The sequence below is a fragment of the Theropithecus gelada genome, chromosome 12, assembly GCF_003255815.1.
Source record: "Theropithecus gelada isolate Dixy chromosome 12, Tgel_1.0, whole genome shotgun sequence".
In the NCBI taxonomy this organism is placed as follows: domain Eukaryota; kingdom Metazoa; phylum Chordata; class Mammalia; order Primates; family Cercopithecidae; genus Theropithecus; species Theropithecus gelada.
Window position 1 is genome coordinate 94,686,359 of NC_037680.1, and position 26,718 is coordinate 94,713,076.

General features: G+C 50.6%; 1 protein-coding gene across 1 annotated transcript in view; it reads left to right on the top strand.

Annotated features, from left to right (window-relative positions):
• Positions 1–26,235, top strand: part of RUFY4 (RUN and FYVE domain containing 4) — a 62,530-nt gene extending 36,295 nt beyond the window's left edge. Inside the window, exons 4-14 of the mRNA XM_025404776.1 lie at positions 5,360–5,511; positions 5,628–5,734; positions 7,207–7,332; positions 7,613–7,719; positions 8,058–8,201; positions 8,624–8,693; positions 9,916–10,563; positions 11,247–11,353; positions 18,732–18,878; positions 24,903–25,013; positions 25,603–26,235. Of these exons, the coding sequence (XP_025260561.1) occupies positions 5,466–5,511; positions 5,628–5,734; positions 7,207–7,332; positions 7,613–7,719; positions 8,058–8,201; positions 8,624–8,693; positions 9,916–10,563; positions 11,247–11,353; positions 18,732–18,878; positions 24,903–25,013; positions 25,603–25,705 (1,716 nt within the window). The 5' untranslated portion in view covers positions 5,360–5,465 and the 3' untranslated portion in view covers positions 25,706–26,235. The remainder of the gene's footprint in view (positions 1–5,359; positions 5,512–5,627; positions 5,735–7,206; positions 7,333–7,612; positions 7,720–8,057; positions 8,202–8,623; positions 8,694–9,915; positions 10,564–11,246; positions 11,354–18,731; positions 18,879–24,902; positions 25,014–25,602) is intronic.
• Positions 26,236–26,718: the final 483 nt, after the last annotated feature.

Sequence of the window (26,718 nt, forward strand, 5' to 3'; positions counted from 1 at the left end):
CCAGGAGTGGGCCCCCTCCACCAGCCATGGCCTCCTTTAACCCCTACAGTGCCCTGCTGGCTTCACTCTAACCGGCTCTGGCCAGGCCATGGCAGGGCGCAGACACCTGGGCAGGAGATCACCAGGGAGTGCAGCTGCCCCTCCTTCAGCCACTGCCCTAGCAGCCTCCCTGGGGACAGGAGAGGTGGGGCCAGAAGGCTTGGGGACAAAGTGGGTAGGGAAGGAGACAGGGAGGCATCAGGGCCTTAAGAAGACCAGGACCCCATAGAAGAGACACAGGTGCAGAGAAATGTCCAAAGTGCTGCTAGGTGGGGAAGGATGGTTGCTGAGATGGTGATGATGATAATAATGATGATGATAATAACAGTAACAATATAACAACTGTCAACTTTTCTTCTCTTTTTTTTTTTTTAAGAAGGAATTTTTTTTTAAGAAGGAATCCAGCCCAGGCTGGAGCACAGTGATACAATCTCAGCTCACTGCAACCTCCACTTCCCAGGTTCAAGGGATTCTCCTGCCTCAGCCTCCCCAGTAGCTGGGATTACAGGCACTCGCCACCACACCCAGCTAATTTTTGTATTTTTAGTAGAGACGGGGTTTTGCCATGTTGGTCTTGAACTCCTGACCTCAGGTGATCCTCCCGCCTCAGTCTCCCAAACTGCTAGGATTACAGGTGTGAGCCACCGCACCCGGCCAACTGTCAATTTTTCTAGAGCACTCTGCTTTATGCTATTTCCAATTCATTTTGTGAATGCAGGCCAGGAATCTCACTTCTTTTTTATTTTGACTTTTTATTTTAAAATAATTGTGTGTTTACAGAAGAGATTCAATGGCGGTAGAGACAGTACAGGTCTCATATATCCTTCACCAGCTCTCCCTACAGGTAACGTCTTACATTACGTGCCACGTGTGTCCAAACTAGCTAATTTGCATTGCTGCAATGCTATTCAGACAACTGTGAGCCCTATGAAAATGTCACCATATTCTGAAGTGTCTGTTTTCTGTTCCAGAACCCAATCCAGGATCTCACATTACATTGAATTGTCACGTCTTCATAATGTCTTTCAAAATGTGACAGATTTTCAGTTTCCTTGTTCTTTCACAAATACCACACTGTCTTGATTACTGTTGCTTTAATGGTAATTTCTAGACTCTGAGAGCTGAGGATACCGATACACCTGTGTGTTCAGTCAGTGGGAAGTTTGTACACCTTTCTGTATTTATGAAATATTTCAACACAGTAATACAGACAAATGTCTGAGGCCGCCTTGTCAGTCACCGTCTCTGTGAGATGAGAGGGGTCATTTTCAACTTCCTCCCGTTCTTAATCACCTATGTACAAGCCATCTCCGCATCCGATCCTTTCTCCCAAGTTAGTCGTGGCCCCACTCGGCCCTCTCCCTGGCTCATAACATTTCTAACCCCAGCCACTGGCACCACCTCGCAGACGGCTGCCCCACCTCCCAGGCTCCTTGCTTTGCCTTCCGCCCTCCCAATCCATATATACACAGCACACATGAGAGGGCTCCAGGAGAGCCAGGAGGAGGAATGGGGGCATGTAAGTAGCAGGACTGGCATTAGGAGTGCCCTGGCAGGCAGCCCAGATGTCTGGGTAGCCACTGAACCCTGGCTCCTGAGGGGATCAGCACCCAGGAGATGTTTATCCACCCCAAGAACAAGGGTGTCACCCCTCCTCTAGTGAGGGCCCAGGTGATGGGTGCAGGCTGCTCTTCCCTGAGCCCCTGAAGCGGGGAGCCCCGAGCAGCAGCAACCCCCACTGGAGCCAGAGTCGGGGCACAGCAGCTGGGATGGAGCTTGATCCCCACAGATAGAGGAGGGAAGGAGTCACAGGCGAGCTCCAAGCTCTCTCAAGAGGCCTCTCAGAAACCAGCTCATCTGATGCAGACAGACACTCATCCCCATCCCTGTCCCTGCCACTGTCACTCAGCGGCACACACACCCTCCCCTCCTTCTCCCCTTGATCATCCACCTCCAGAGCCCCGGCTTCTCTCTCCATCTCAGCCCCACTGCCTGTCCCTGTCCCTGCCCACTTCACCTGGCCCAATAGGCACCCACCACATGTCAAAGGTGGCTGTGCGGGAGGTGGGGAGGCAGGGACACGGGTTAAGAAAGAAGACCCACCAACAGTGAGTCCTGAGGTCACAGGGAGTTACCCATCCCTGGTGACCCCAAACACCTCCTCCTACTCTCCCAGGGAGAAACCAGCGCCACATCTATACCAGGCCTAGTGGTTCCCTGGCAGACACCTCCTCCAGAACAGACACCTGCCTCCCAGCTCAGACCTGTCCCCACTGCCAGGTCAGCTCCCCACTTGCTAGTCTCCGAGACTTACCCAGCACAGAGAAGGCAGGGGTGAGAGGCCAGCTGTCCCCACCATCCTGGGGCAGTTCTTGTTCCAGTGGCCCCCCACCCTCCTAACTCCAGAGCCCTCTAAATCAAGTGACACTGCCAGAGCTGCCCTTTGGTCCAGCTCAAGGAAGATTAACCCTTTCCCTACCTTGCCCCAGCACTCCAGGCCTGCCCCTCTTGGGTGGCTCCTAAACCAACCTCACCCAAGCTATTTGCCCTTCTAGGAGTCAGGTCCTATATCACCCTCTTCCCAAGGGCACAAGAGACCCAGGGGAGCCCTCCACCCAACTGGAGGACCCTTTACCCGGTCCTGGTCCTGCCTCCCCCTGGGTCCACCTACCTTGTAGCACTTCCCAAGCGGACTGGCACTGTCCTGGGCTGGCTGCTTACCTGTGTCAGGTGCCCTGGGCTCTGCCAACCACCAGCTCCCGACTCAGGGTGTCCTCCCTCACCCATTCCTGCAGCTTCTACCTGAAGCAGCAGCTGCCTTCTCTCTGTGCCAGCTGAACACCATGGGCTCCCAGCACCCAGCCAGCATCCACGCCTGGGGACTCCCTCATGGCAAGTGACAAAGGGAGACTGGAGGACAGGGGGCCAAAGGAGGGCAGAGGGCTGAAGGAGGACAGGGGACTGGAGGAGGGCAGAGGACTGGAGGACAGCAGGGGACTGGAGGAGGGCAGGGGACTGGAGGACGGCAGGGGACTGGAGGACGGCAGGGTCCTAGAGAAGGGCAGAGGACTAGAGGGAGGCAGGGGGCTGGAGGAGGGCAGGGGGCTGGAGGAGGGCAGGGGCAGGGACCCGGACAGGGCTTCAGACAGACTGAATTGGGAGGGCAAGAAAGAGACCAAGGGTGCAAAGTGAGACGCAGGGAACAGAGAAAGGGAAGGAATGAGGGAAAGACAGGGACGGGAGACAGGGACGTGATACAGGAGACAGAGATGGGGGCTGCAGCCTCTGCATGAGGGATATAGGAACAGAGGAGAGGGCAGACGGGCTGGGGCATCCCTTGTGCTGGTTTTTAGATGCGGTTCTTGGGGTCTGTGAAAACAGCCGTCCTCCCAGGCCCCTGCTCCTTTGCCCCAGTACTAGCCCCTGGAGCAGCCCAGCCTGCAGAAACGAGGACTCCGCATGGAAACATCCCAGCGTTAACAAGGCAGAGTACAGCCGCGGGGCGGGTAGGGGGGCCAGCCCACCTGGGAATCCCGCCTGGCCCATTACTGGGCACAGGATCTCACTGTTGGTCTCACATCCATCCTTTTGGGAATGGGACCAGGACTGGGGGGTCGGCACTGGTGACCAGCACTCACGGGGACCGCTCAGCTCACTGAGGTGGAGAGAGGAAGGAGGAGCGTGGTGGGAACCTCGCCCTCTCATCCCTACCCTGGAGCGCCGCCTCACAGCCCAACCAAACAACACGGAAGAAGCAGGAATAGCAGCTGCGGAGCTCCACGGCCTCCCTCTGTCCCCTGGTGGCGAGAAGGAAGAAAAGCAGGAGCAAGTGCTGAAAACGAAAAGGAAACTAGCAGCAGTCCCACTAACCACAATGGATCAGCCCTCATTTGGCCAACAGGTGACTCTACCCCAGGCTGGCCTGAGAGGACCCATTTCCCATCTCACCATTCTGCCCCAGTGCCCTGGATCCTGCCTCTACCACTTCTTCCCTGCAGCGTCTTCGTTTCCCCCGCCGCTGTGAGCCAGGTTCCCCCTCCAGGCTGCTGGGCTGAGACTGAGTCACTTCTTCCCAGGCTGTAAATCCTGGGACAGCTCTGCAAGGCACCGTCACTAGGGAGGGACTCAGGCAGCAGAGCCGCGCTCTCGTACCCCAGCCAACCAGGCTCTCCTGGGTGAGTAGCAGAGGGACCCTGGAATTTACGGGGACAGAAGGGGAGTGATACCAGGAGCCAGGGAAGATAAATGCATGGCAGAGAGGAGCTAGAGGAGGAGACACATGGAGCCATTCATGGATTTCACACAGGATCTGGACTGGAAGAGGCTGCTGAGACCATCAGTCCAATCCTTGGTCTACAGGTGGGGAAACTGAGGCTCAAGGAAGGTGAGTGATTTGCCCGAGATCACACAGTGAGTGCGTAGCCAGGCCAGGATGGAGACCCAGGTCTCTGGACTCCTCACCCCATCCTTCCTAAATCCCATGTCCCACCCACCTCCCTCATTTACCTCCGTTTCCCTCTCCCCTCCCCTCCACTGTGTCCCACTGCTGCACCACTGCCACCCCACCCCAAACTCCAGCAGCCGCAGCCTGGGAGGCAGGACACCTGGGTTTTCCACTCCATACCTGGTCTTGACTAGGATCTCAGAATAAGGCCACCAGCTGTCGGGGCCACAGTGTCCCTCTCTGGGCCTCAGGACCCATCGAGAGGAGAAGAGGATGAGATCCCCCCGGAGAGAAAGGCAGTATTAAAACCAGGCGCCCTGCTCCGCACACACACACAGCATCTGCTCAGCCCCAGCCCTGGGGCCACGCTTTACTTCTGCACCCTCTCCTCAAAGAACACACATTTTCCACTCAGCTGGGGCCCAGGAAACAATGAGTGGGTGTCTCGAGGAGGATGAGTATCTGGGCAAGGCTGGGGGCCCTCCATGGGGAAGGAGGGGACACCCCCAGCCTAGTGTCCACATAGCATAAGCATTCACGGGGTCACTTACACCAAGTCAGGACCCACAGCACAGGCCCTATGGGCACACAGACCTGAGTTCAAATCCTGGGTACCTCTGTGATGTTGAATAAAAGACTTACCCTCTCCAATTCCCTGTTTGTCCTGGTCTGAAATGGAGTTAATAACCTCCAGGATGATGTGGGGATTGAATGGGGAAAGGGCATCAAGTGTTAGTACAGTGTCACCCAGGGACTGCTCAATCGGTGGAGACCACACCATCATCTTCACACGCTGGCCTACAAGACAGTGCTGGGATTTTCCCCCCACTAGGTAACTTGCTGTGTCACCCGAGATAAGTCACTTCCCCTCTGTAGTCTCTGCGTACTGCTTTATGTAAGGAGAGAGCTGGGCAGTGAGGCCAAGGGTCCTTCCTGGGCTCACAGTCCAAGTCGGAAGGAATCACATCATTTTCAAGTACCCATGGCAGAAGAGGCAGCCATCCTCAAGATCACCAAAGACCTAAGAGGTGAGTGTGTCCTGAGAGATGTTCTGGGACTGAGTCGCGGGAGAAGTCAGGGTCTGGGAGCCCCTCCCTCAGGGGCCTCGCTACTCGATGCCTGACGCCTGCCATCCTCCCTGCAGCTGCCGTCTCTGCCATCCTCCAGGGCTATGGGGATGGGCAGGGGCCAGTGACGGACACCAGTGCCGAGCTGTACAGACTCTGTGGCTGCCTGGAGCTGCTGCTACAGGTGGGACCTTCTCCTCCCCCTCCCCATCCTTCTCCCCAGACCCAGACAACTGGCAGGACATTCCTGGAAAACAAGGGAGGAGCCACAGTCCCATTCCTTACCATGCACTGTGCCATTTCCCTCTCCCTCCTGATACCTGACCTCACTCTTGGAGGCTGTCACTACAGCCTGAGAAGCGAGGTGAGGCAAAGTGGGGCTGGAAGGGACCCGGGCCTTGGGGCAGGACACAGACCTGGGGGTAGCCACCACTGTTTAAAGCTTCAAAGGCATGGATGTCCTAGGACTGGCCCTTCCTGCTGCTACTCAGAGCCCCAACTATGACCAGCACCAGCTTTTATTGAACACTTGCTATATGTCAGGCTTTGGCCTCTGTATGCCTGGCTTTGTGCAATCCTCACTCTCACCCTCTGAGTTGCTTGATGTCCACCCCCCAACACCCCAACACACACCTTCCTACTTCTCTGACTTCATCTCTTGCCAGCCTGCCACTCATCTGCTGCACCCCAGCTCCCCTGGCCTCTTGGATCTTCCTGGAGCACACCAGGCATGCTCCTGCCTTGGGGCCTTTGCATGTGCTCTCCCCTCTACCTAAAATGCTCTTCCACTGGAATGCACAGCACACTTTCTCAGCTCCTTCAAGCTAGAAGGCTTTTCTTTTTTTGTTTGGTTTTTTTTTTTTTTTTTTGAGACGGAGTCTCGCTCTGTTCCCCAGGCTGGAGTGCAGTGGCACCATCTCAGCTCACTGCAAGCTCCGCCTCCCAGGTTCACACCATTCTCCTGCCTTAGCCTCCCGAGTAGCTGGGACTACAGGCACCCGCCACCTCACCTGGCTAGTTTTTTGTATTTTTTTAGTAGAGACAGGGTTTCACCGTGTTAGCCAGGATGGTCTCCATCTCCTGACCTCATGATCCGCCCGTCTCGGCCTCCCAAAGTGCTGGGATTACAGGCTTGAGCCACCGCGCCTGGCGCTAGAAGGCTTTTCTGGACACCCTAGATTTTCAACACACCTGCCACACACACCACACACCACACATACACCCACCACATTTTTCATTCTCTTTCCTGCTTTATTTTTTTCTCCATAGCAGTCATCACTATCTAACATACTCGATGCTTTACTTATCTCATCTGTTTGTTGTCTTAACTCCCCTATCGAGATGTAAGCTCCATGAAGTCAATTTGTTCATAGCTGTATCCCCAGAACATAGAACAGGGCCTGGAACATAGTCAGTGCTCAATAAGGACCTCTGAATGAATGAATGAATGAATGAATGAATGAGAACACTGAGGCTCAGGGAGGTCAAACACCTTGCTCATGGTCACACAGCCAGTAAGGACAGGGCTCGGTCCGGATGCCAGGTGTGTCTGCAGGAGCCCTCTCTTCCAGCAGGTGTCCCCTCAGGACGCTAGAATGCAGGGTGTGTTCTAGGAGGAAGCATTTCTACACTTTCTTTGCCTCATTTTGGTTCTAGTTTGACCAGAAAGAGCAGAAGAGCTTCCTGGGGCCTCGGAAGGATTACTGGGACTTTCTCTGCACTGCCCTACGACGGCAGCGGGTGGACATGGAGCCAATCCACTTTGTCCGTTCCCAGGACAAGGTATCCAGGGCCAGGCAGCAAGAAAGCTGACAGGGTGGGGGTGGACATAGGCCTGCTCCTTCTCCCACATCCTGCTCTACCGACCATAGACCGCTCACTTGCTCCGCATGTCTCCTAAACCCTGCCCGCAGCACCCCTCCAGACACCCTTTTCCTCCCATGGCCTCAGGTCCCCCCACACCCTTCCCATTGCCCAGCACTTCCAGTCCCCTCCCTCTGTGTTTCCTGGGCACCCTCTGTCCTAATACCACCCCTCCCTTCTGCCCCTGTGCACTCTGCAGTTGAAGACCCCTCTGGGGAAAGGCCGTGCCTTCATCCGCTTCTGCCTGGCCCGTGGGCAGCTGGCTGAGGCCCTGCAGCTCTGCCTCCTAAACCCAGAGCTCACCAGGTGGGGCTGCTGGGACATCCTCCTGCCAATGCCATCTGAGCCACTTTCCCTCCTTTGTAAAAGAGCCCTCCTTCACCCCCCATGGATGGCTTTCTATCAAGGACCGTTACGATGAGAGTCATGAAGGAAAAATTAAGGGAGAAAAGGCAGAGGGAGGTTGGAACCCAGGAGTCCCGGCAGCATCAGGGTTCTTGGGCCTCCTGCTCCTGAAGGGCCACAACTCTGCCTGGGGACCAGCCTCATGACGGTGTTGAGGTTGAGCTGGGGTGGGGGTGGTTGGGGTCGAGGGAAATAGCCCCAGGGTCAAAGGCCAAAGGTTCTGATCACTGTTAACACAGGGAATGGTATGGACCCTGGAGCCCTCTGCTCTGCCCAGAACGCCAAGAAGACATCCTGGACTCTCTCTATGCTCTCAATGGGGTGGCCTTCGAATTGGACCTCCAGCAGCCAGACCTGGATGGAGCCTGGCCCATGTTCTCAGAGTGAGTGGGTGCGGCCAGGAGGGAAGTTTCTTTTGACACCTGATCCCATGGCCACCAAGGGTCCCAGGCGAGCCCCAAGCCCTCAGCCCCCAGCCCCGTCTGTCTCTGCCTCCTTTTGCTCCATGACTTTGGATCCTTCTAGACTTCGATGTTCCCAGTGCAAATTCATGGCATAATGCAGCCTAGAATACGCACTCACTAACGACTTCCTGGGTGGTTGAGGTGGCGGGCTGGAGGATGCATGGATAGCAGGATGCTGGGAGGGAAATGAATGCAGGATGGGATGCATGAGGGTGGGTGGGCAGGAAGGAGGAAGTGTCATGGGATGAATGGGCGAGTGGAAAGATGGGATACCCTCCATCTGAGGGCCAAGGCCACCACCGAAGAGAAGCCCAGGGTCCCCCTGCCTCTTTCACTTTCAGGTCACGCTGCTCCAGTTCCACCCAAACCCAGGGAAGGAGACCCAGAAAAACCAAAGATGCCCCAAAGAAGGTGCCTCTGCCTCTGCCCCGCCTTCACTCTGAGTTACCTCTTCCCCATCTCCTTGGCGTCCCCAGTTTGAGTAGTAACTGAGCTTCCCCTTCTGAGTGTACAGAGAGCCCTGACCCAACTGGACAGACAGAGCAAGAGGCCAGTGTGTGGAGCAGGGGCCTGGGGAGCTGCAGAGGAGGAGAGGGCTCCTATTCCTGGGGTGGGGACACTGGGAGAGAAAGGGAACTCTAGCACCCTCTGCCGGAGCCACTGGGCCCAGAGGAGGAGAAAGTTCCAAGGGGGGCAGGCCACTGAAAGCTTCAGGAAACAGATGAGAGAGATGCCCTCTGCTGAGTCCCCTGCACTGGACAATAGACAAACAACTCAGTTCAGTTCAAGAAGCGACTGAAGACCCAGGTTGCCTGGTCGAATTCCAGCCCCACCCCTTACAAACTATGGTTCTTGAACAAGTTACTTGTCCTGCCCCATAGGGATATTGTGAGGATGAACTGAGGCAACTCACATCCAGCACTGCACAGGGCTCCTGGCTACACGCTCCCCTCATGGCACCGTGTGATCACCTTCATTGTTGTTATCATCATCCCACGAGCACATTTTGCACCCCCACCAGCTTCCAGGCACTGGGTACAGATACTATTAGTTCTCTGGTCTGAAAAGTTCAGGGTCTCTTCATGGAGATAGATCATAAAGAAAAGCATTGCAATATATGAGTTCAGTGTAAGTGACACAGAAATGAACAGAGGAACATGGGAGCACAGAGAAGGCTTCCTGAGAAGTTGCTCTTAGCTGAGTGTTGGTCTAGTCAAGATTTCATCACAACCCTAAAACCGGATATTATCATTCCCATTTTGCAGATGAAAAAACTGAAACACGAAGTGTAGTTCAGGAGGAAGAATTAAAGGAAAGGGGTGGGTGGAACTTAGGGGGAGCCAGATCAATACCCAAGACCCAGGTGCAGGAAGGAGAAGGATGCGGACAGGAGAAAGGGAGAGAAGGACATCAGGATGTACTGCTGTCCCTCACCAGACCAAAGCATGGCGCTCAGATCACCTGGGTGTTGCTAAAAGTCAGATTTGGGGTTTGATAAATCAAAGTTTCCAGTGAGAGGACCTGGTACCTATCTATTTAGCAAGCCCATTAGATCAGCGCTGTGGCCTCTCCCACGCACCAGGTCAGTGAATTGGTGCTGAGAGGGATGACTGGTTTGGGGTCCTCTCCACAGATCCCAGCTGCATATGGAAGGCCCGAAAATGTCCAGATTGAGGACTCACACACCAATCAAGCTGTCTGTCTGCAAGATGCACCCAGTGGACAGCAGCTGGCAGGGCTGCCCAGGTCCCAGCAGCAAAGGCATCTTCCTTTCTTTTTGGAAAAGAAGGGGGGAAATTCCAGGAGACATAGGTACCCCCAGAGTATGTGGGAACCAGAAGAAGAGGAGCTTCAACTAGACCAGGAGGAAGGAACCCCATGGATTGAGATGTTCCTGGGGAACTCAACACCCAGCACCCAGGGACAGGGGAAGGGCGCTATGGGCACTCAGAAGGAGGTGATAGGGATGGAGGCTGAGGGCACAGGGGTTCTGCTGGGTGCAGAGGGTCAGAGAACAACAGAGGAGACTCATGAAAAGGAACCAGAGTGGAGTCATGTCCAGAAGCTGCTGATGCCCAGCCCCAGAGGGACCATAGCGGGAACAGTATCGGGGAGCAGGCAGGGATCGGGGGACTCTAGCATCCTGGGGGAGCCCTGGGTCCTTCAGGGACTCACAACAAAGGAAGACTCTACCATGGAGAATCCACAAGTGCAAACAGAAGTTACCCTTGTGGCCAGAAGGGAGGAGCAAGCCGAGGTGTCCCTGCAGGACGAGATCAAGGTGAGAACAGTTGAGCTCCATACCTGGTTGTTCTCCCCTCTCTGACCTGGCCCACAGATGAGGGTCTGAAATGGTAGCCTGGGACCATTCCCTCCCATGGATCAATTTTTATTGGCCCACTCAGGATTATTATTTGGGAATGCCTTTGAAAGCCATGCATTCTTCAGGTCACCACAGTTCCCACATCTCCCTATTGCCTCACGCTAGACCCACTTTATTCGGCAATACTTCTTGCCCAGCCCCAGTAGCATTGGAGTTTGAGATCCCTTCCCAACAGTTCTTCCAGGCAGTCACTTCCTCTCCAGTTCTATATCCTCATGATGGTAGGTCTTGTCCCCAAATCTAAGTTCCACTGTTGCAGAGCCCACCTCGTTGCTCCTGTGGTAGATCCTTCTCCTGGAGGTCACTCAAGATTGTCACCAAGCCTTCCTTCAGCTTCCACCCAGGAACTTGCAAGTTTCTGAGTTTACAACTTCCACCCTTCAGTGAAGGAAGAAACAGTGGCCCAGCCTCACCCAGAAGCAAGGCCTAGGACAGAGTCAGGCATCACAGCTCCCAGCACTGTCCCCAGCCCTGCCAGGGCATGGCCTGGGATCTCTCGGGAATGTTGTTCAGGTCAGCCCCGGTGTTGGGGTCTCTGTCCTTCTCCTTCAGCCTCCTCCTCCCCTCCTTCCAATCCCCAGAGCCTCAGACTTGGGCTCCGGAAGGCCGAGGAGCAGGCCCAGCACCAGGAGCAGCTGCTGAGGAAGCAGGAGGGGGAGTTGCAGGCACTTCGGGAGCAGCTCAGCAGGTAACCTTGGCAACCCACAGCACAGGGCACCGGGAGGTGCTCCCTGAGTCCTGCTGTCAGTCACGGTCAAGTCAGTGAGGTCTTGTGAGAACCTCCTGTGCACCACATCCTGGGCTGGGCACACCTTTGGGATCTGAGGCCTGCAGGGCATTGCTCCTGATCCCAGGGCTCCACCCTCCCTCCCCTGTGCATCCCTTTCTCATAGGCCTCCCAGAGCAGCCCCAGGAGAGGCCCCACCTCCTGGCCTGCTTCCCTCCCACCCTCACCCCTGCCTCCCTCTGCTGCCTCCCCTGGGCAGCTCCTCTCTCTTTTCCACCCTCTGCCTCCCTACTCCACTGGGCTTCTTTCCCCCATCTCTTTCTGTCTCCCTCTTTTACTCGGTTTCTTTGTGTCTCATTTGCTTTTTCCTGTTACGCCACCTCTCACCCTCTCATAATCATAGCTATCATTTACTGAGCATTTACTATGTCCTGGGCCCTGCTGTAGGTGTTTCTGCGTAACACCCTTATGAGATGAGTTCTATAGAACCCCCATTTTATAGAGGAGGAAGCTGAAGCTCAAAGATGCTGCACAATTCACCCACCATTGGCTAGTTAGCAGGGGAGCTGAGATTCAAAGCCTGCGGCTGACTCCAGAATCAGTGGGCTCAGACGCCTGGCTCAGGCAGCATGTCAGGTGCCTGCACTTCAGTCTCTCCGTTTCTCTTGCTCAGTGTCTCTCACCATCCAGTGTCTTCATCTTCCGTCATCACATTGACCTCAGGGGCCCACAGCACGCTGTCTGTCTCTACCATGCCCCTCAGTCCTCAGTCTCTCGGGTCTCAGTTTCTCTCTCTCTCTCTTTTTGTAGAGACAAGGTCTTACTACATGGCGCAGACTGGCCTCAGATTCCTAGGCTCAAGCTTCAGCCTTCCAAAGTGCTAGGGTTATAGGCATGAGCCAGCACACCCAGCCCATAATTTATTTTTTAAAGTCTCTTCTCCCTGCAGAGATCTTCCGTGGCCTAAATCAGCCTCTCTGTGTCTCTCTCCTGTGGTCTCCGGGTGCCTCGGTCTGCCCACCTGCCCCTGTCTCTCCCTCCCACATGGCTAACACCTGCCCCAGGTCCAACAGACACCAGTCAGACTCCAGCAGGGCCTGAGGAGCTGTGATTCAGCCTGAATCACTGGGAAGCCTGCTGACTCTCTGCTTCACAGGGGAGAGAGGCCCAGGAGCCCAGAAATCAACCCAAAAGGGCCCCTCGGGCTCCTCCCACTCCACACTCAGCTGAGCCCACAGTGTGGTCAGCAAAGGTTTCCATGATTCAGGACCCAAATGACCATGGGGGTTCTGCCCACACGAGAGTCTTCAAGGGATCAAGACAAGCTAGGAGGAGCAGCTGGGAGGTTGTAGAGATACGGCCTGGCCCTGGCTGCTCCCTTTGCTGGGGGCTCTGTCTCACAGACCACAGTGCTCCAGCCACCTGTCACTCATCATTCAGTCATTCCACAAACACTCTGTGCACCCACTCTGAGCCAGGCCTGTCCTAGGTACAAGAAATCCTCTCACAGACAAAACAGGCCAAACACCTGCCTTCGTGGAGCTCGCATTCTAGTGGGTGAAGCAATAAATGTGATTAGCAAGTGAAGTACCTAGGATGTCAGATTGGAATAAGTTATAAGAAGAAGACATAAAGCAGACAAGAGGAACGGGACGTGTTGGTGTGGTATTTTACATTTTAATAAGGTAACATGGCCAGGGAAGACCTCCCTGAAAAGGTGACATTGGTCTAAAGACCTGAAGGAAGTGAGGATCGAGCCCTTTGACTATTCGGTAGAATGTTCCAGGCTGCGGGGACAGCAAAAACAAAGGCCCTGATGGGGGACGGGCAGGGCAGCTTCTAGGAACATCAAGGAGGCCTTCCGGGCCCCAGTAGAGTGAAGGAGGGAGAGGATGTGGGAAAAGGTCAGGTGAGCCAAGGAGGCAGGTTAGAGAGAGCCTGCGAGGTCATCGGAAGGGCCTTGACTTTGACTCAGAGGAAGATTGGAGCCACTGAGGGGTCAGAGCAGGAGAGGGACTTGACTTTTTTTAATGTCAAAAAGATGTTTATATGCTTTTTCAAATGCTTAATAATTAAATGGTTTTTAGTATATTCAAGAGTTATGCATCCACCACCTCAATCAATTTCAGAACATTTCCATCTCCCCAAAGAGAAACCCTGTACCCATTAGCAGCCACTCCTCATTCCTTTCCCGGCTCTAGGCAACGCCAGTCCACTTCCTCTATAGATCAGCCTGTTAGAGGCTGACATGTTTTCTGTTGTTGGTGGTTTTGTGGTTTTGTTTTTGTTTTTGTTTTTGAGACAGAGTTTCGCTCTTGCTGCCTAGGCTGGAGTGCAGGGATGCCATCTCAGCTCACCACAACCTCTGCCTCCTGGGTTCAAGTGATTCTCCTGCCTCAACCTCCTGAGTAGCTGGGATTACAGACGCCCGCAACCATAGCCAGCTAATTTTTTTGTATTTTTAGTAGAGATGGGGTTTCGTCATGTTGGCCAGGCTGGACTCAAACTCCTGACTTCAGGTGATCCACCCACCTTGGCCTCCCAAAGTGTAGAGATTACAGGCATGAGCCATGGTGGCCGGCTTCATGTGTGTTTTAAAGGCCCCTTGGAGTTGGCCTGTTAGCAGGCAAGCTGAACACAGAGAGTCCAGTGAGGACCCTACCGCGCAAGGGAGAGTGGGGGTGCTCAGACTGGGCTGGCAGCATGGAGCAAGGAGAAGCTGCTGGGCTTTGGATGAAGTGTGAAGTAGAACTTCCTGAGGAATAGGATATGCGGTCTGAAAGAAAGACAGAAGTTGAGAATGACTCTGAGCTTTTCGACCTGATCAGCTGGAAAGCTAGAGTCACTGTTGACTGAAGTGTGCGGGCTGTGGGAGGGCAGGTTTGTGGGGAAAGTCAGAGCTCGGTTTTGAACATGTTATGTTTGAGACACCTGTTAGACATGTTAGACAAGGACCGCTGGACAAGCAGCTGAGTGTGGAACTCAGGAGGGAAGTGTGGGCTGGGAGATCGATCCTGGAGTCCTCAGAGTAAGGATGGTGAGTAAAGCTGATCCTGAGGCTCAGAAGAGGATGTGCTACCCTGATGCCTGGGACCCAGAGAGCTAAGGACAAAGCTCACTCCCAAGAAAGGAGCCCATGGGCATCAAGCTGGCGATGAGGTCCTCAACACAGAGAATAGAAGTGCTGAGGGACCCATTCATTCCATGGACATTTATTATGCTTCCACAGTGGCCATGAGCAGGTGTGGTGAACAAACCTGGCCCAGCCTGCTCTAGAAGACCTGGGACAGATAAACAGATAGCAATCCAATGGCAAACAGATAAACAGATAGCAATCCAATGGCAGGCAGGTAAACAGATCCAATGGCCATTGGATAGATGCTAGGGAAACAAAGGCAGGGAAGGGCGCAGACAAAGACAGGATAGTCATTCAGACTGGGGGCCAGGAAGTCCTCTCTGAGGTGATGTTTGAGCAGAAGCCCCAACCACATGAGAGACTGGACTGTTCAAATATTAGTGAGAAGTGCTGTGGCCAGAGGAATGGCCAGAAGACATGCGTTTGTGGACAGGCAGGCCAAATGCATACGGGGTATGGCTGAGCAGAGGAGAGAGGGGCAGAGCCAGAGGCAGGGGCCTCAAAGGCAGAGTGAGGCGCTGGAATTCTTCTTTGTGCTACCAGAGGCTGGGGCAGGGTTTAGAGCAGGGACGTTTCTCCGTCTGACTTCTGTATTTAAAGGCTCACTCGGGCTGTGGTATGGAGGACAGTGGAAGGGTGGTAGAAGTCCCACGCAGAGCACAGACTGGGGGCAGAGGTGAGCCACAGCCGACCTGAAGGCGGGAGGCCCAGGGCAGGCCCTTGGGGCTGTGAAAATGGACTTTGGGCTGAGACATGGAGCTTCCAACACCCATCTCACAGCTTTCTGGCTGTGGGCCCCTGGGGACAGTGGCCTGCCCTCTCTGGGTCTCAGGTCCCTGATTTGCAAAACGAGACGGTGGGATGGCTAAGGTTCCTCCTCCCAGCTCAGATGCTCGTGACGCAATCTTTCCAAGCAGGTGGGTGTCCTCTGCGCTGGGAGTAAGACCTCGAGCAAAAGAAATTAGGACAAGCATCAGCTGAAGAGGTCCTCAGGATGGGGAACTAGGCAAATATCACATGTCCCCCCAACCCCTGCACAGCAGCACTGAGCTCCTTTGAGGCCTGCCAGACTCCATCAGCATCCTTCCCTCCCTCCCTCCCACCTGCTGCCCACTTGGCACCAGTGCCAGGAATCACTGGTGATCAGGGCTTCACCTGGATGAAGGTGTAGGGAGGCAAAAGAGTTTTGATCTGGGCTGGTCTGTGTCCAGATTTCTGCTCCCTCCACTCATCAAGCTGTGTGACCCTGGGCAAGTGTCACCCCCTCTCTGAGGTTCTACTCTTCTCTCTTGTAAAATGAGGATTATATTATCTGTCTCTTAAAATTGTGAAAACTAAATGAATGGGGCCATAAAACACTAAGCTTGGGCCTGGCATATAGTAAGTGCTCAGTAAACTAATTCCCCTTCCATGTCCCCTCATGTGCTAGAAGTATCCATCACTCCCTGATTAAAATACTTCAGGGCTCCCCATTTCACTGAGATTAACATCCACTTTTCCTGGGCCACTGGCAGACAGCTCAGGTCCTGCCCACCTCCCCACTCCTCTCCTGCCTTCCCAGCCTCCCACTGCCCTTTGTGGCAGCCCAGAATCATTTGTCTTTCAGTTCCTCAAACAAGCTCAGCTCTTTCCAACTTGCAGACCTTTGCATGTGCCCACGCCTGGCTCTACATTGCTGATTTTTCATCTTCTAGTTCAGCTTCCATTTCACCTTGTCTGAGGAGCCTCTCCAAGAGCCCTCCGTGGTCTCTGTCTTAGCCTCTCCTTTGTCTCTGTCGTAGCACTTAGTTTAGTTATTTTACGAGTCTATTATTTATTTTACCCCTGCCGCAAACACTGTAAGATCCATAGGCTCTGCTTTATTCCTGGCACCTAAACATCCCCTGGCACACAGTAGGTGCTAAGTAAGTGTTCTCTCCCACCCAAGAGACACATGCACACACCACGGTGATCACATTAAGGGCCCAGGATCACAGGGCAAGTAAACTGGCTCGGGAAAATTAAAGTCAGCAGCTAAGAAATGAGATGCCAAAAGACTAGAATGTTCATTAAAATTAAAAACATGGCCCTGCTCCGTGCCTGAGCACCAGAACTCTCTTGGGGTTGCAGTGACTGAACTCTGGAATGTCAGTGGCTGGGCTGCTAACAGTTTGTCATGGCCCACCCAACTTTCTTCCCTGCAACATGCTAAAAGGGGGTGTTTTAAAATTGCATGTTCAATTCATTGTCAAGCCTCTTGCAAGCCTCTTCCACTCAAACACGCTCAAGCCCCAGGACACACACCGGCACAGACACGTACATGCATCCTGAGCACCGGGACTCTCACCCATGCCATCTGCCATTGCAACGCCCTCCCAGCTGAGCCAGGGGCCTCCCAACTGAGCCAGAGGCTGGGCCCTGGGACCAGGTCTTTTTTATTTCCAGTCCAGTGGTCTTCTTGGAACTTTTCAGAAAACCACTACAGACAAAAAGAAAAACCAAGAGTGGAACTGAGACGCTACCAAGCCCAAAACTAAAACAAATTTAGGAAAGCCATATTTTTACTATTTCTTTTTAATTGAAAAGACAATGTAACATAACTTTTTAAAAAATATTTTAAAGCAAAAAATCACTCTAAATCCTTCACTGTTCCCCTTCCACACACAATTATTTCCAGCTGGGCACCGACCATCCAGCCTGGGTTCCCAGGTATCTGCCTTCCCTCCAGAGAGCAGCCATGATAGTGAACACACCTTTCAAGAAAGTTACATTTTAAATGGAAATGTTTGAAAACAAAGCCGGGAGGAGGAAATGTTGGCTCATCCCCTCCCTCTAAAGGAACACTCAGGGCAGGGCCCTGTTTTCATTTCTCTAAATAGTTGGTGAGGAGTCAGTTCGTAGGTGTCAGGCAACACACAGTGTGCAGTTCAGTGTGTGGTGTGTGCATTGTATGTATGTGTGTAAACGCACACACATTGTGTGCATGTTGAGTTGTGTGTCTGCCTTATGGATGTCTGTTGTATGTGTTGTGCAAGTGTGTGTTTATATGTTGTGTTGTTTGTGTTCTGTTTATGTGTGTGGTGTGTGCATTATATATGTGTTGTGTGTATTGTATTGTGTGTGCGTTATATATGTTGTGATATGTGGTGTGTCGTGGTGTGTGTATGTATTGTATTATATGTATAAATTATATGCGTGTAGCGTTGTGTGTCTTCTGTGTTGTGTATATGTGTTCTGTTATACCTTGTGTGTATTAGGGCGTGTGTTGTGTTGTAGATGTGTGTGCTGTGTGTTGTGTATATGCTGTGTTGCATTTTGTGTTGTATTGCATGTGTTGTGTGCTGTGTTGTGTGTGCATGTTATGCATGTGCATTGTGTTGTGTGATTGTGATTGTGTGGTGTGTACAATGTGTTACGTGTGCATTATGAACGTGTATGTAGTGTGCTGTGTCTGTGTATGCTGTGTAGTATGTGTTACATGTGTGTTGTGCATATATGTTGTGTTTGTGTGTTGTGTTATGTGTATGGGTTACATGTGTGTTGTGCATATATTGAGTTGTGTGTATGTGTTATACTGTGTGTTGTGTATTTGTTGCATTGTCTATATGTGTTGTGTGTGTGCCGTGTGTTGTATTGTGTGTGTTATGATATATAGGGGTTGTTGTGTTGTGTGTATTGTCTTGTGTGTGTATGTTGTGTGTGTTGTGTATATATGTTCTGTTGGGTGTTGTATCTGTTGTTATGTGTGGTATTGTGTGAGTATATTGTGTGTGTTGTATTGTGTTTTGTGTTGTGTATATGTGTTGTGTTTTTGTGTGAATGCTGTTATGCGTATGGGCTACATTTGTGTTGTGTTGTGTATATGTTGAGTTGTGTGTATGTGTTATATTGTGTGTTGTCATTGTGTTGTGTATATGCATTGTGTGTATGTGTTGTGTGTAGTATTGTGTGTGTTACAATGTGTGGGGGTTGTGTGTGTTGTGTGTATTGTATATAGGTGTTCTGTTGGGTGTTATGTCTCTTGTGTTATATTGTATTATGTGTGTGCATTTTGTGTGTGGTGTGGTGTGTATTGTTGTGTGTGTGTGTATGTGTGTGGACTTCAGCTGCTGGGGGCATCACCAGTGTCTCCCATGGGCTCCCTATCCGGCAGAGGCCCAGCCTAGCTCAGGCACAAAGGCTGAGTTTTGCCCCCTAAGAACTTAGTCTTCCTTCTGTACCCAGGTGTCAGGAAGAGAGAGCCGAGCTGCAGGCACAGCTGGAGCAGAAGCAACAGGAGGCTGAGAGGCGGGACGCCATGTACCAGGAGGAGCTTGGAGGGCAGCGGGACTTGGTCCAGGCCATGAAGAGGCGGGTGTTGGAACTGATCCAGTAAGGACGGGGACAGTGGGAAAGGGGAGACAGACGGGGGAACGGTAAGGAATGTGGAGCCCGGAGCATGAGAATTCTACTCCACTCACAGCTCCCAAGCAGGGTTCTAGAACTTTTATATATGCTAACTCTTCTGTTTCTTTTAGCCACTCCCTGCTGTTATCCCCATTTTACAGAAAAGGAAACTGAGGGTCAGAAATAAGACAGACTTGGCCGGGTGCAGCGGCTCACACCTGTAATCCCAGTATTTTGGAAGGCCGAGGTGGGCGGATCATGAGGTCGGGTGTTCAAGACCAACCTAGCCAATGCAGTGCAATGCAGTGAAACCACATCTATACTAAAAATACAAAAATTAGCCGGGCATGGTGGCGCGTGCCTGTAGTCCCAGCTACTTGGGAGGTTGAGGCAAGAGCATCACTTGAGCCCAGAAGGCAGAAGTTGCAGTGAGCCAAGATCACACCACTGCACTCCAGCCTGGGGAACCGAGCGAGACTCCATTTAAAAAAAAAAAAAAAAAGGCAGACTTGGTCACCTAGGACACATAGCATATTAATTGTATAGAGTCCCCTGACAATAATGCACACCACCACCCGGACCCACTCCCACATACACACACCTACTGAGGTTAGGGAGGAGAAAAGAACCATGGGTTGAGAAGGAATTGGGAGAAGGAGGAAAAAGACACCAGGGAGAACCCAGAGGTGATCACGTGTCCTACACCTACCTGCCCACGGGACTTCGTCAGGCCCTGGGCCTGTGGACCTGCCCTGGGTCAGCTGTCCTAGGTTCCAGAGGCTGGGCTCACCAGGGTCAGCTCCAAACCACTAAGCTCACTGAGAGACAGGGAAGATGCGGAAAGCATAATTCCTGCCCTTTAGTTGGGTAGAGAGTTCACATACATATGTTATCCTCTCATACAGTTCAGGAAACAGGAGACCAGTGGACTCAGGTTCCATTAAAATTGGAAGGTTGCTAAGGGGTCTTTTTTTTTTTTTTTTAACAGAGTCTAGCTCTGTCACCCAGGCTGGAGTGCAGTGGCGCCATCTCAGCTCACTGCAACCTCTACCTCCCGGATTCAAGTGATTCTCCTGCCTCAGCCTTCCAAGTAGCTGGGACTACAGGTGCGTGCCACCATGCTGGGCTAATTTTTGTATTTTTGGTAGAGAAAGGATTTCACCATGTTGGTCAGGCTGGTCTTGAACTCCTGACCTCAATCAATCCACCCAGCTCGGCCTCCCAAAGTGCTAGGATTTCAGGTGAGGGGTCATTTAGAACTAAATCCTCTTACACAATATCCAAATGGTATTAAGGGTGAGAAAAAGGAGACATCAACTTGGAAAGGACAAACAATAATTTAAGGAATAGTTCCTCCAAAGGATTTACTGTCAATTTGGAGGAAGAGAGATATAAAAAGTGAAGTATTGACCTCATGAAATAATTTAAGATAGCCAACAATAAAAGACATATATACGTGATTGTTAAAGAAAACTAGAAAATTAAATGGAACATGGCCGGGTGCAGTGGCTCACAGGCCTGTAATCCCAGCACTTTAGGAGGGCAAGGTGGATGAATCACCTGAGTTCATAAGTTTGAGACCAGCCTGACCAACATGGTGAAACCCTGTCTCTACTAAAAATACAAAAATTAACTGGGCGTGTTAGCGGGCACCTATAATCCCTGCTACTCAGGAGGCTGAGGCAGGAGAATCACTTGAACCCGGGAGGCGGAGGTTGCAGTGAGCCGAGATCATGCCACTGCACTCCAGCCTGAGCGACAAGAGTGAAACTCCATCTCAAAAAAAAAAAGAAAGAAAGAAAATTAAATGGAACATGTAGTAGAAAACAAAAAGTATATATCCCCCAAAGTGTTGGGATTAGGGTTAGCATTAGAACTCAGCACTGAGCATATTGGTAGCAGGATCAAAAAGGGAAAGACAGAGTGACTAAATCTCACTTCCCATCCAAAGAAAATATACTAGTTCATCAGCTCTAGTTTCCCAGTGCAAAGGTGATTAATCACAGGTTCTCAGGCAGGAAACATTAAACTATGTAATACAATGTCCCTGGCAGAAGCTTATGGAAAATACAACCCTATGCAAAAAACGAAAAGAAAAAGGAAAAAAAATAACCACCAAGGTTGACTTCTGCGTCAGGATGGTGGACTGCCCACATCTTATCTATTCTCCATCCTGAAATTTCTCTAAAATGACTATAAAAGACTAAAACCTAAAACGGAGAGAAAAGTGGAGGAGCTAACCACAGAGGAGAGATTTCAACTAATTTCCAGAAGCTGGAAAATGGATGGAGAAGTGGATACTGTGTGAAGCCCAAGTTTTTTGTAGGATCCAGAGATCCCAGAGCCACAGATGGCAGAAGTCAGATGAGAGATAAAGTCATTAGAAAGAACAGTCCATACCTGCTGCCTTCTGCCTGCCTCCCCACATGCAGAATATCCAGCACTCAGGGGCCTATCTCCCAAGCAAATGACCAAAAGATCCTTCACTAAAGGAATTTAAGTGCCCCAAATAAAAGACCAGTTTGTCCTGGCATTTGGGTGTCTGGTTGTAGCAGGTAGCTCCCTGCCCAGTCCCCACTAAAGGGAAGCCACTAGTCAACCATTCCTGTCCACTATTCAGAGCTCTAAACAGCTTTTATTGCCTCTTTCTTACACATAAAATGACAACCAAGGATCCCCAGATATTTGAGGAGAGTCTAGAACATAAAGGGAAGAGATGAAGATAAACAAAGGAAAAAGATCCATCTTCCATGAAACAGGATGCTATAAAAAGCATCTGTCAAAAGAGAAACATTCTTGGAAATTAAAAATTAAATTAAAATTATGATCACTGAATTTTTCTCAATTCACTAAAATGATTAGAAGAGAAAGATGAGGCAGCCTCTTAGAAAGTAGAGTAAAAAGCATAGAGAGATGGGAGTCAGGAGAGAAATAATTAAACATACAGATAATCAGTCTCTGAATTCCAATGTCCTTTCTAACTGTGAGGAGAGAAACAAATGAAACATAGCAAAAATTAAGATGTGAGAGAATTCCCCAGCTCTGATGGACACAGATCTTCAGATTTGAAGATTTCACTGAGCAAAGAATTGACAAACAAAACAAAGCCCACAGATACATCATTATGAAATTTCAGTAAAACAGATAAGGAGAATGTCCTAAGATTGTCTAGAAAAAAAGACAGATCACCTATAAAAGAAGTAGAAATCATGTAAACAGTCTATGGTGCAATTCTTTTTAAGTTCTGAGAAAAACTGACTTTTGCCCTAGAATCTTGTTTCCAGACAAACCATGAATGAAGTGGGGGAGGTGGTGGAGTAAAGACATTTTCACATAGACAGATTTCAGAAAATTTACCTCCCACATAGCCTTTCATAGGAAGTTAGTTGAGGATGTGCTCCAGAAAAACAAGGAAGTAAGCCAAGAAAGGAGAAGATGTGGAATTCAGGAAAAAAAAAATTGCTTTAGCCTAAGAGAGAAGAAAAGGGAATTCCCAAGATGACAAGTGGGCAGCAAGCCCAGGGAGCAGTCAGTCCAGACTGTAGCAGAAGGACCAAGGACGCAGGAGGAAGGTATCTGGGGAGAAAGGGAATCAAGAGAACACCTGAAATGATGAAGAATTGGGAGGAAAATAATATGTTAAAGGCAAGTAATGCAAGGAAAAAAGAAAGGCAATTAAAAACTCCCAGAAAACCAAAAGCCTTCCAAGAAGGAAAATGTTATAGAAGGTATCTTAGCTTGTTGGGAAGAAATATGTATATATATTATCTAATAATGTAAATATTATTCATTAATTTTTTCAATGTTAGAATCAACTTAAAAGCAAAGCACAGAAAGCAATTATGTAATTATAGAAACAGAACGTAAATGCTACCACCTTAACAATATTATGTATAGAATAGAATCCAATAGAATGTTCTATAAAGGTTGTATATTTATGCTGTCCAGTATGGTAGCTGGTAGTCACATGTAGAGATGAAGCACTTGAAATATTGAGCTGGTGCAACTAAGGAACTAAAGTTTTTATTTTATGTATTAATATTTTAATTAAATTAAATGTAAATAGCCACATGTGGGGTAGTGGCTACCATTCTGGATGCTGTGAGAACAGATGGCAAGTTAGAAGGTGGAGGAAAGAGGTGAGTTGAAAGGAAGAGATGCTGGCATCATCATATTACAGAACAGGAGTCATAAGGATACTACCTATAGTTAGTAGATGAAGAAATAAATATGTGAGTATATTCTGGAAAAATTACAATGGTGGCCTGGGCACGGTGGCTCATGTCTGTCATCCCAGCACTTTGGAAGGCCAAGGCTGAGGTCAGGAGTTTGAGACCAGCCTGGCCAACATGCTGAAACCCCATCTCTACTGAAAATATAAAAACTAGCCAGGCATGGTGGCACATGCCTGTAATCCCAGCTACTTGGGAGGCTAAGGCAGGAGAATCACTTGAACCCAGGAGGGGGAGGTTGCAGTTAGCCAAAATCATGCCACAGCACTCTAGCCTGGGTGACAGAGAAAGACTCTGTCTCAAAAAAAAAAAAAGAAAAAAATTACAATAGTAGCCAATAGAGGAACTAAAAACAGGAATATAACTATGTGAGGATGGTGAGTTAGTGAGGATGGTAATAAATAAGCTAAATCCTCTGATATCAAAGGACGGAGCTCTATAGAGAATGTTCTCTATTGGTAAACAAAGAAGGAGATAAAGGAGCATATTACTTAAATATGGAAGCAATTTCAAGGAGAGAAAGCAAAACGATGTCAGAAATGGTTTGCCACTGAGAACGAGAGAGGGAGGTGTTTTGATATGAGCACTTTTGTATGATTTTATTTTTAAATCACGTGTATGTATTATTTTGATACAAATTTAAAAGAACCCTTCTTCCTAAATATCCTTTCAAAAGGGAGTGAAGGCGGGGCATGGTGGTTCATGCCTGTAATCCCAACACTTTAGGAGGTTGAGGCAGGGTTCAAGACCAGTCTGGGCAACATGTCGAAACCCCAGCTCTACAAAAAATTAGCCAGGCACACGCCTATAGTCCCAGCTACTTGGAAGGCTAAAGTGTAAGGATCACCTGAGCCCGGGAGGTCAAGGCTGCAGTGAGCTGTGATCATGCTACTGAACTCCAGCCTGGGCAACAGAGTTAGATGCTCTCGCAAAAAAAAAAAAAAAAAAAAAAAAGGCAGTGAAATCAGTTTTGCAAGGGCATACACGTAAATAAATACCAAGGCAGTTTGTACTAAGTGCCAGATAAGAGACAGTAGGCAACATGTGCTGTAAGTGTCTGGAGCAAGAAACCCCAGGGGGCTCTGTGATCAGGGAGCACTCCTTTGTGCTTAAATAATGGATCCTTAAATCATGGGTCAAGGTTATTTTGGGCGAAGAGGAGGCCAGGTGTCAGACGCATTCTGATCTCTTGTATGTGTCTCTCACTGTCTCTTCATTTCTGTCTGTCTTTCTCTGGCCCCTGTGTCTCTTTCTCTATCTCTCCATCTGTCTCCGTATCTGTCTCTTCCCCTCTGTCTCCATTTTCTCTGTCTCTGTGTCTATTTCTCTGTGTGTGTTTCTCTCCCTCTATATATCTCTCAACTTCTCTATGTCACACTCTGTCTCTCTCCAATCCTCTGACTTCCTCTCTCTCTCTCTCTTTCTCTCTCTCTTTCTCTCTCTCTTTCTCTCTCTCTCTCTGTCTCTCTCTCCCTCTTTCACCTTCTCTCTGCCCCTCCCTCTCTGAGTAACCATCTTTCTCTGTCCATCTTTGTATCCCCCTCCATTGCTGTGTCTCTGTCTTTCTGCGTCTCTGCTCTTGTTTCTGTCCCTGTCTCTGAATCTCTTTTTATTTCTCTGTGTGTCCATGTGATTCCCTCCATCACCCTCTCTGTCTCTCTCTTCCTGTCTGTGTGATTCCCTCTGTTCCTCTCTGTCTCTCTGTCTGAGTCATTTCCCATTTCTGTCTTTTGATCTCTGTCTCTGTCTATGTCTCCCCACCTTCATCCCCCATCAGAGAAAAGGACCGCCTGTGGCAGAGGCTCCAACATCTTTCTTCCATGGCCCCTGGGTGCTGTGTGGCCTGTAGCAAGATCTTTGGCCGATTGTCCCGGCGGTATCCATGCAGGTAAAGGGAAGGGCACAGATTCCTCCCTCTGGGACAGCCCAGTTTCCACCAGCTGACAGCCCCCACCCACCCCAGGGAAGGGAGGGACACAGCAACTGGGTGTTTATAAAAGGCCACTTACAGCTGGCCACTCATTCTACCATATCTGACTTCCAACACTAAGCAGAGCCACGAAGGAGAAGAGCAGAAGGGTCAGATAAGGAGTGGGGTCCGGGGGGCAGGATTGGGTCCCCCTCCAAGAACTGACCAAGAAATGGGCCTCTCATCCGGAAGGGAGCGTCTGTACAGTGTAAGCTGCTCCCCCTCCTTCGTCTGTGAGCACAGTGCTAGGACCAGCCTTGGGAGAGAGGAAAGTGAGCCACCAGGAGAAGCTACCATGTGAAGGTGGAGGCTCTGGAGGGGTCGGGCATCAGGACACCCTTCAGGAGAGGGGAGACCTCTTGAGACAGACCAAGGGCATTCCACTGGGAGATGAGAAACAGATGTCTCAGGTGGACCTGAAGATGCTGGAACTCCATGACCTCAGCGCCCACTTGGGGAAGTGCCAGCTGCAGAGGCCACCCCAGGCTTCCCTGCCTCTGCCTTCCAGGCTCTGCGGAGGCCTGCTCTGCCACGCTTGCTCTGCAGATTACAAGAAGAGAGACCGCTGCTGCCCACCCTGTGCCCAGGGAGGAGAAGCCCAGGTCACCTGACCAAGACCAGCCCACGACTGGCCTCCCACCCGCTTGCCCATCCCACTCAATCCACTCCCTGCCCGTAGCTCTTCCCAGCCCTCTTGTTTGTCCAGTCCGAATTCTAGACATTGGAGATCTAAGGCACCAGCACTTCTGTGGACAGAGTAGGGTGTGGGGAGTGGTTCCAGCCCTGCAGCTACCACAAGGAGCCAGGTGACTTTGGCGAAGCCCTCAGTGCTCAGGGCTTCTTCTCTAATGTTAGGAGTCGGGCCCCATCCTCTCTAAAGTCCCTCTGGGATCAGCAAATCCATGACTGTAGATAAGACGCCAGCAGCCCTGACATTTCTCCTCCACACTCCCCACTCACCCAGCACTGGTGCCTACCCTTCCTGATTCACTAGAAGTGAAGCCTGCACTGTCTTGGGCTCTCCCGCAGCTTCTTGTCTGGAGTCAGCTTCAGGGATCTGTGTTTGTATTGCTGTGTTTCTTTTTATGTTTAACAGTTTTATTGAAGTACTACTGATGCATGATAAACATGACAGAGTGTACAATTTGATGAGTTTTGATTTTAATAAACGCCAGTGAACCATCTTCATAAACATATCTATCCACCTCAAAGTTTCCTTGTGCCCCTCTGTGGCCTCCCTCCCTTGCTTTCCCTCCATACCTAGGAAAACACTGATCTGCTTTCAGTCACCACAGGCTAATGTACATTTTCTAGAATTTTATGTAAGTGAAATCATACAGTACGCCCTCTTTATTGCCTGCCTTCTTCTGCTCAGCTTCATGATGTTGAGATTCCTGCTTGTTGCTACATATATCAGGAACATATTTTGTTTTCGAGTGGTGTCCGCCATATGGATATGCCACAATTTGTCTCTGCATTCACTTGTGGATGGACATCTAAGTTGTTTCCAACTTGAGGCTATTACAAATAAGATTCACATGAGTCTCTGCTGACATACACTTGTTTGTCTTATGTTTCTCTTGTGTAGACATACACTTGTTTCTTTTACGTAAATACCTAGGAA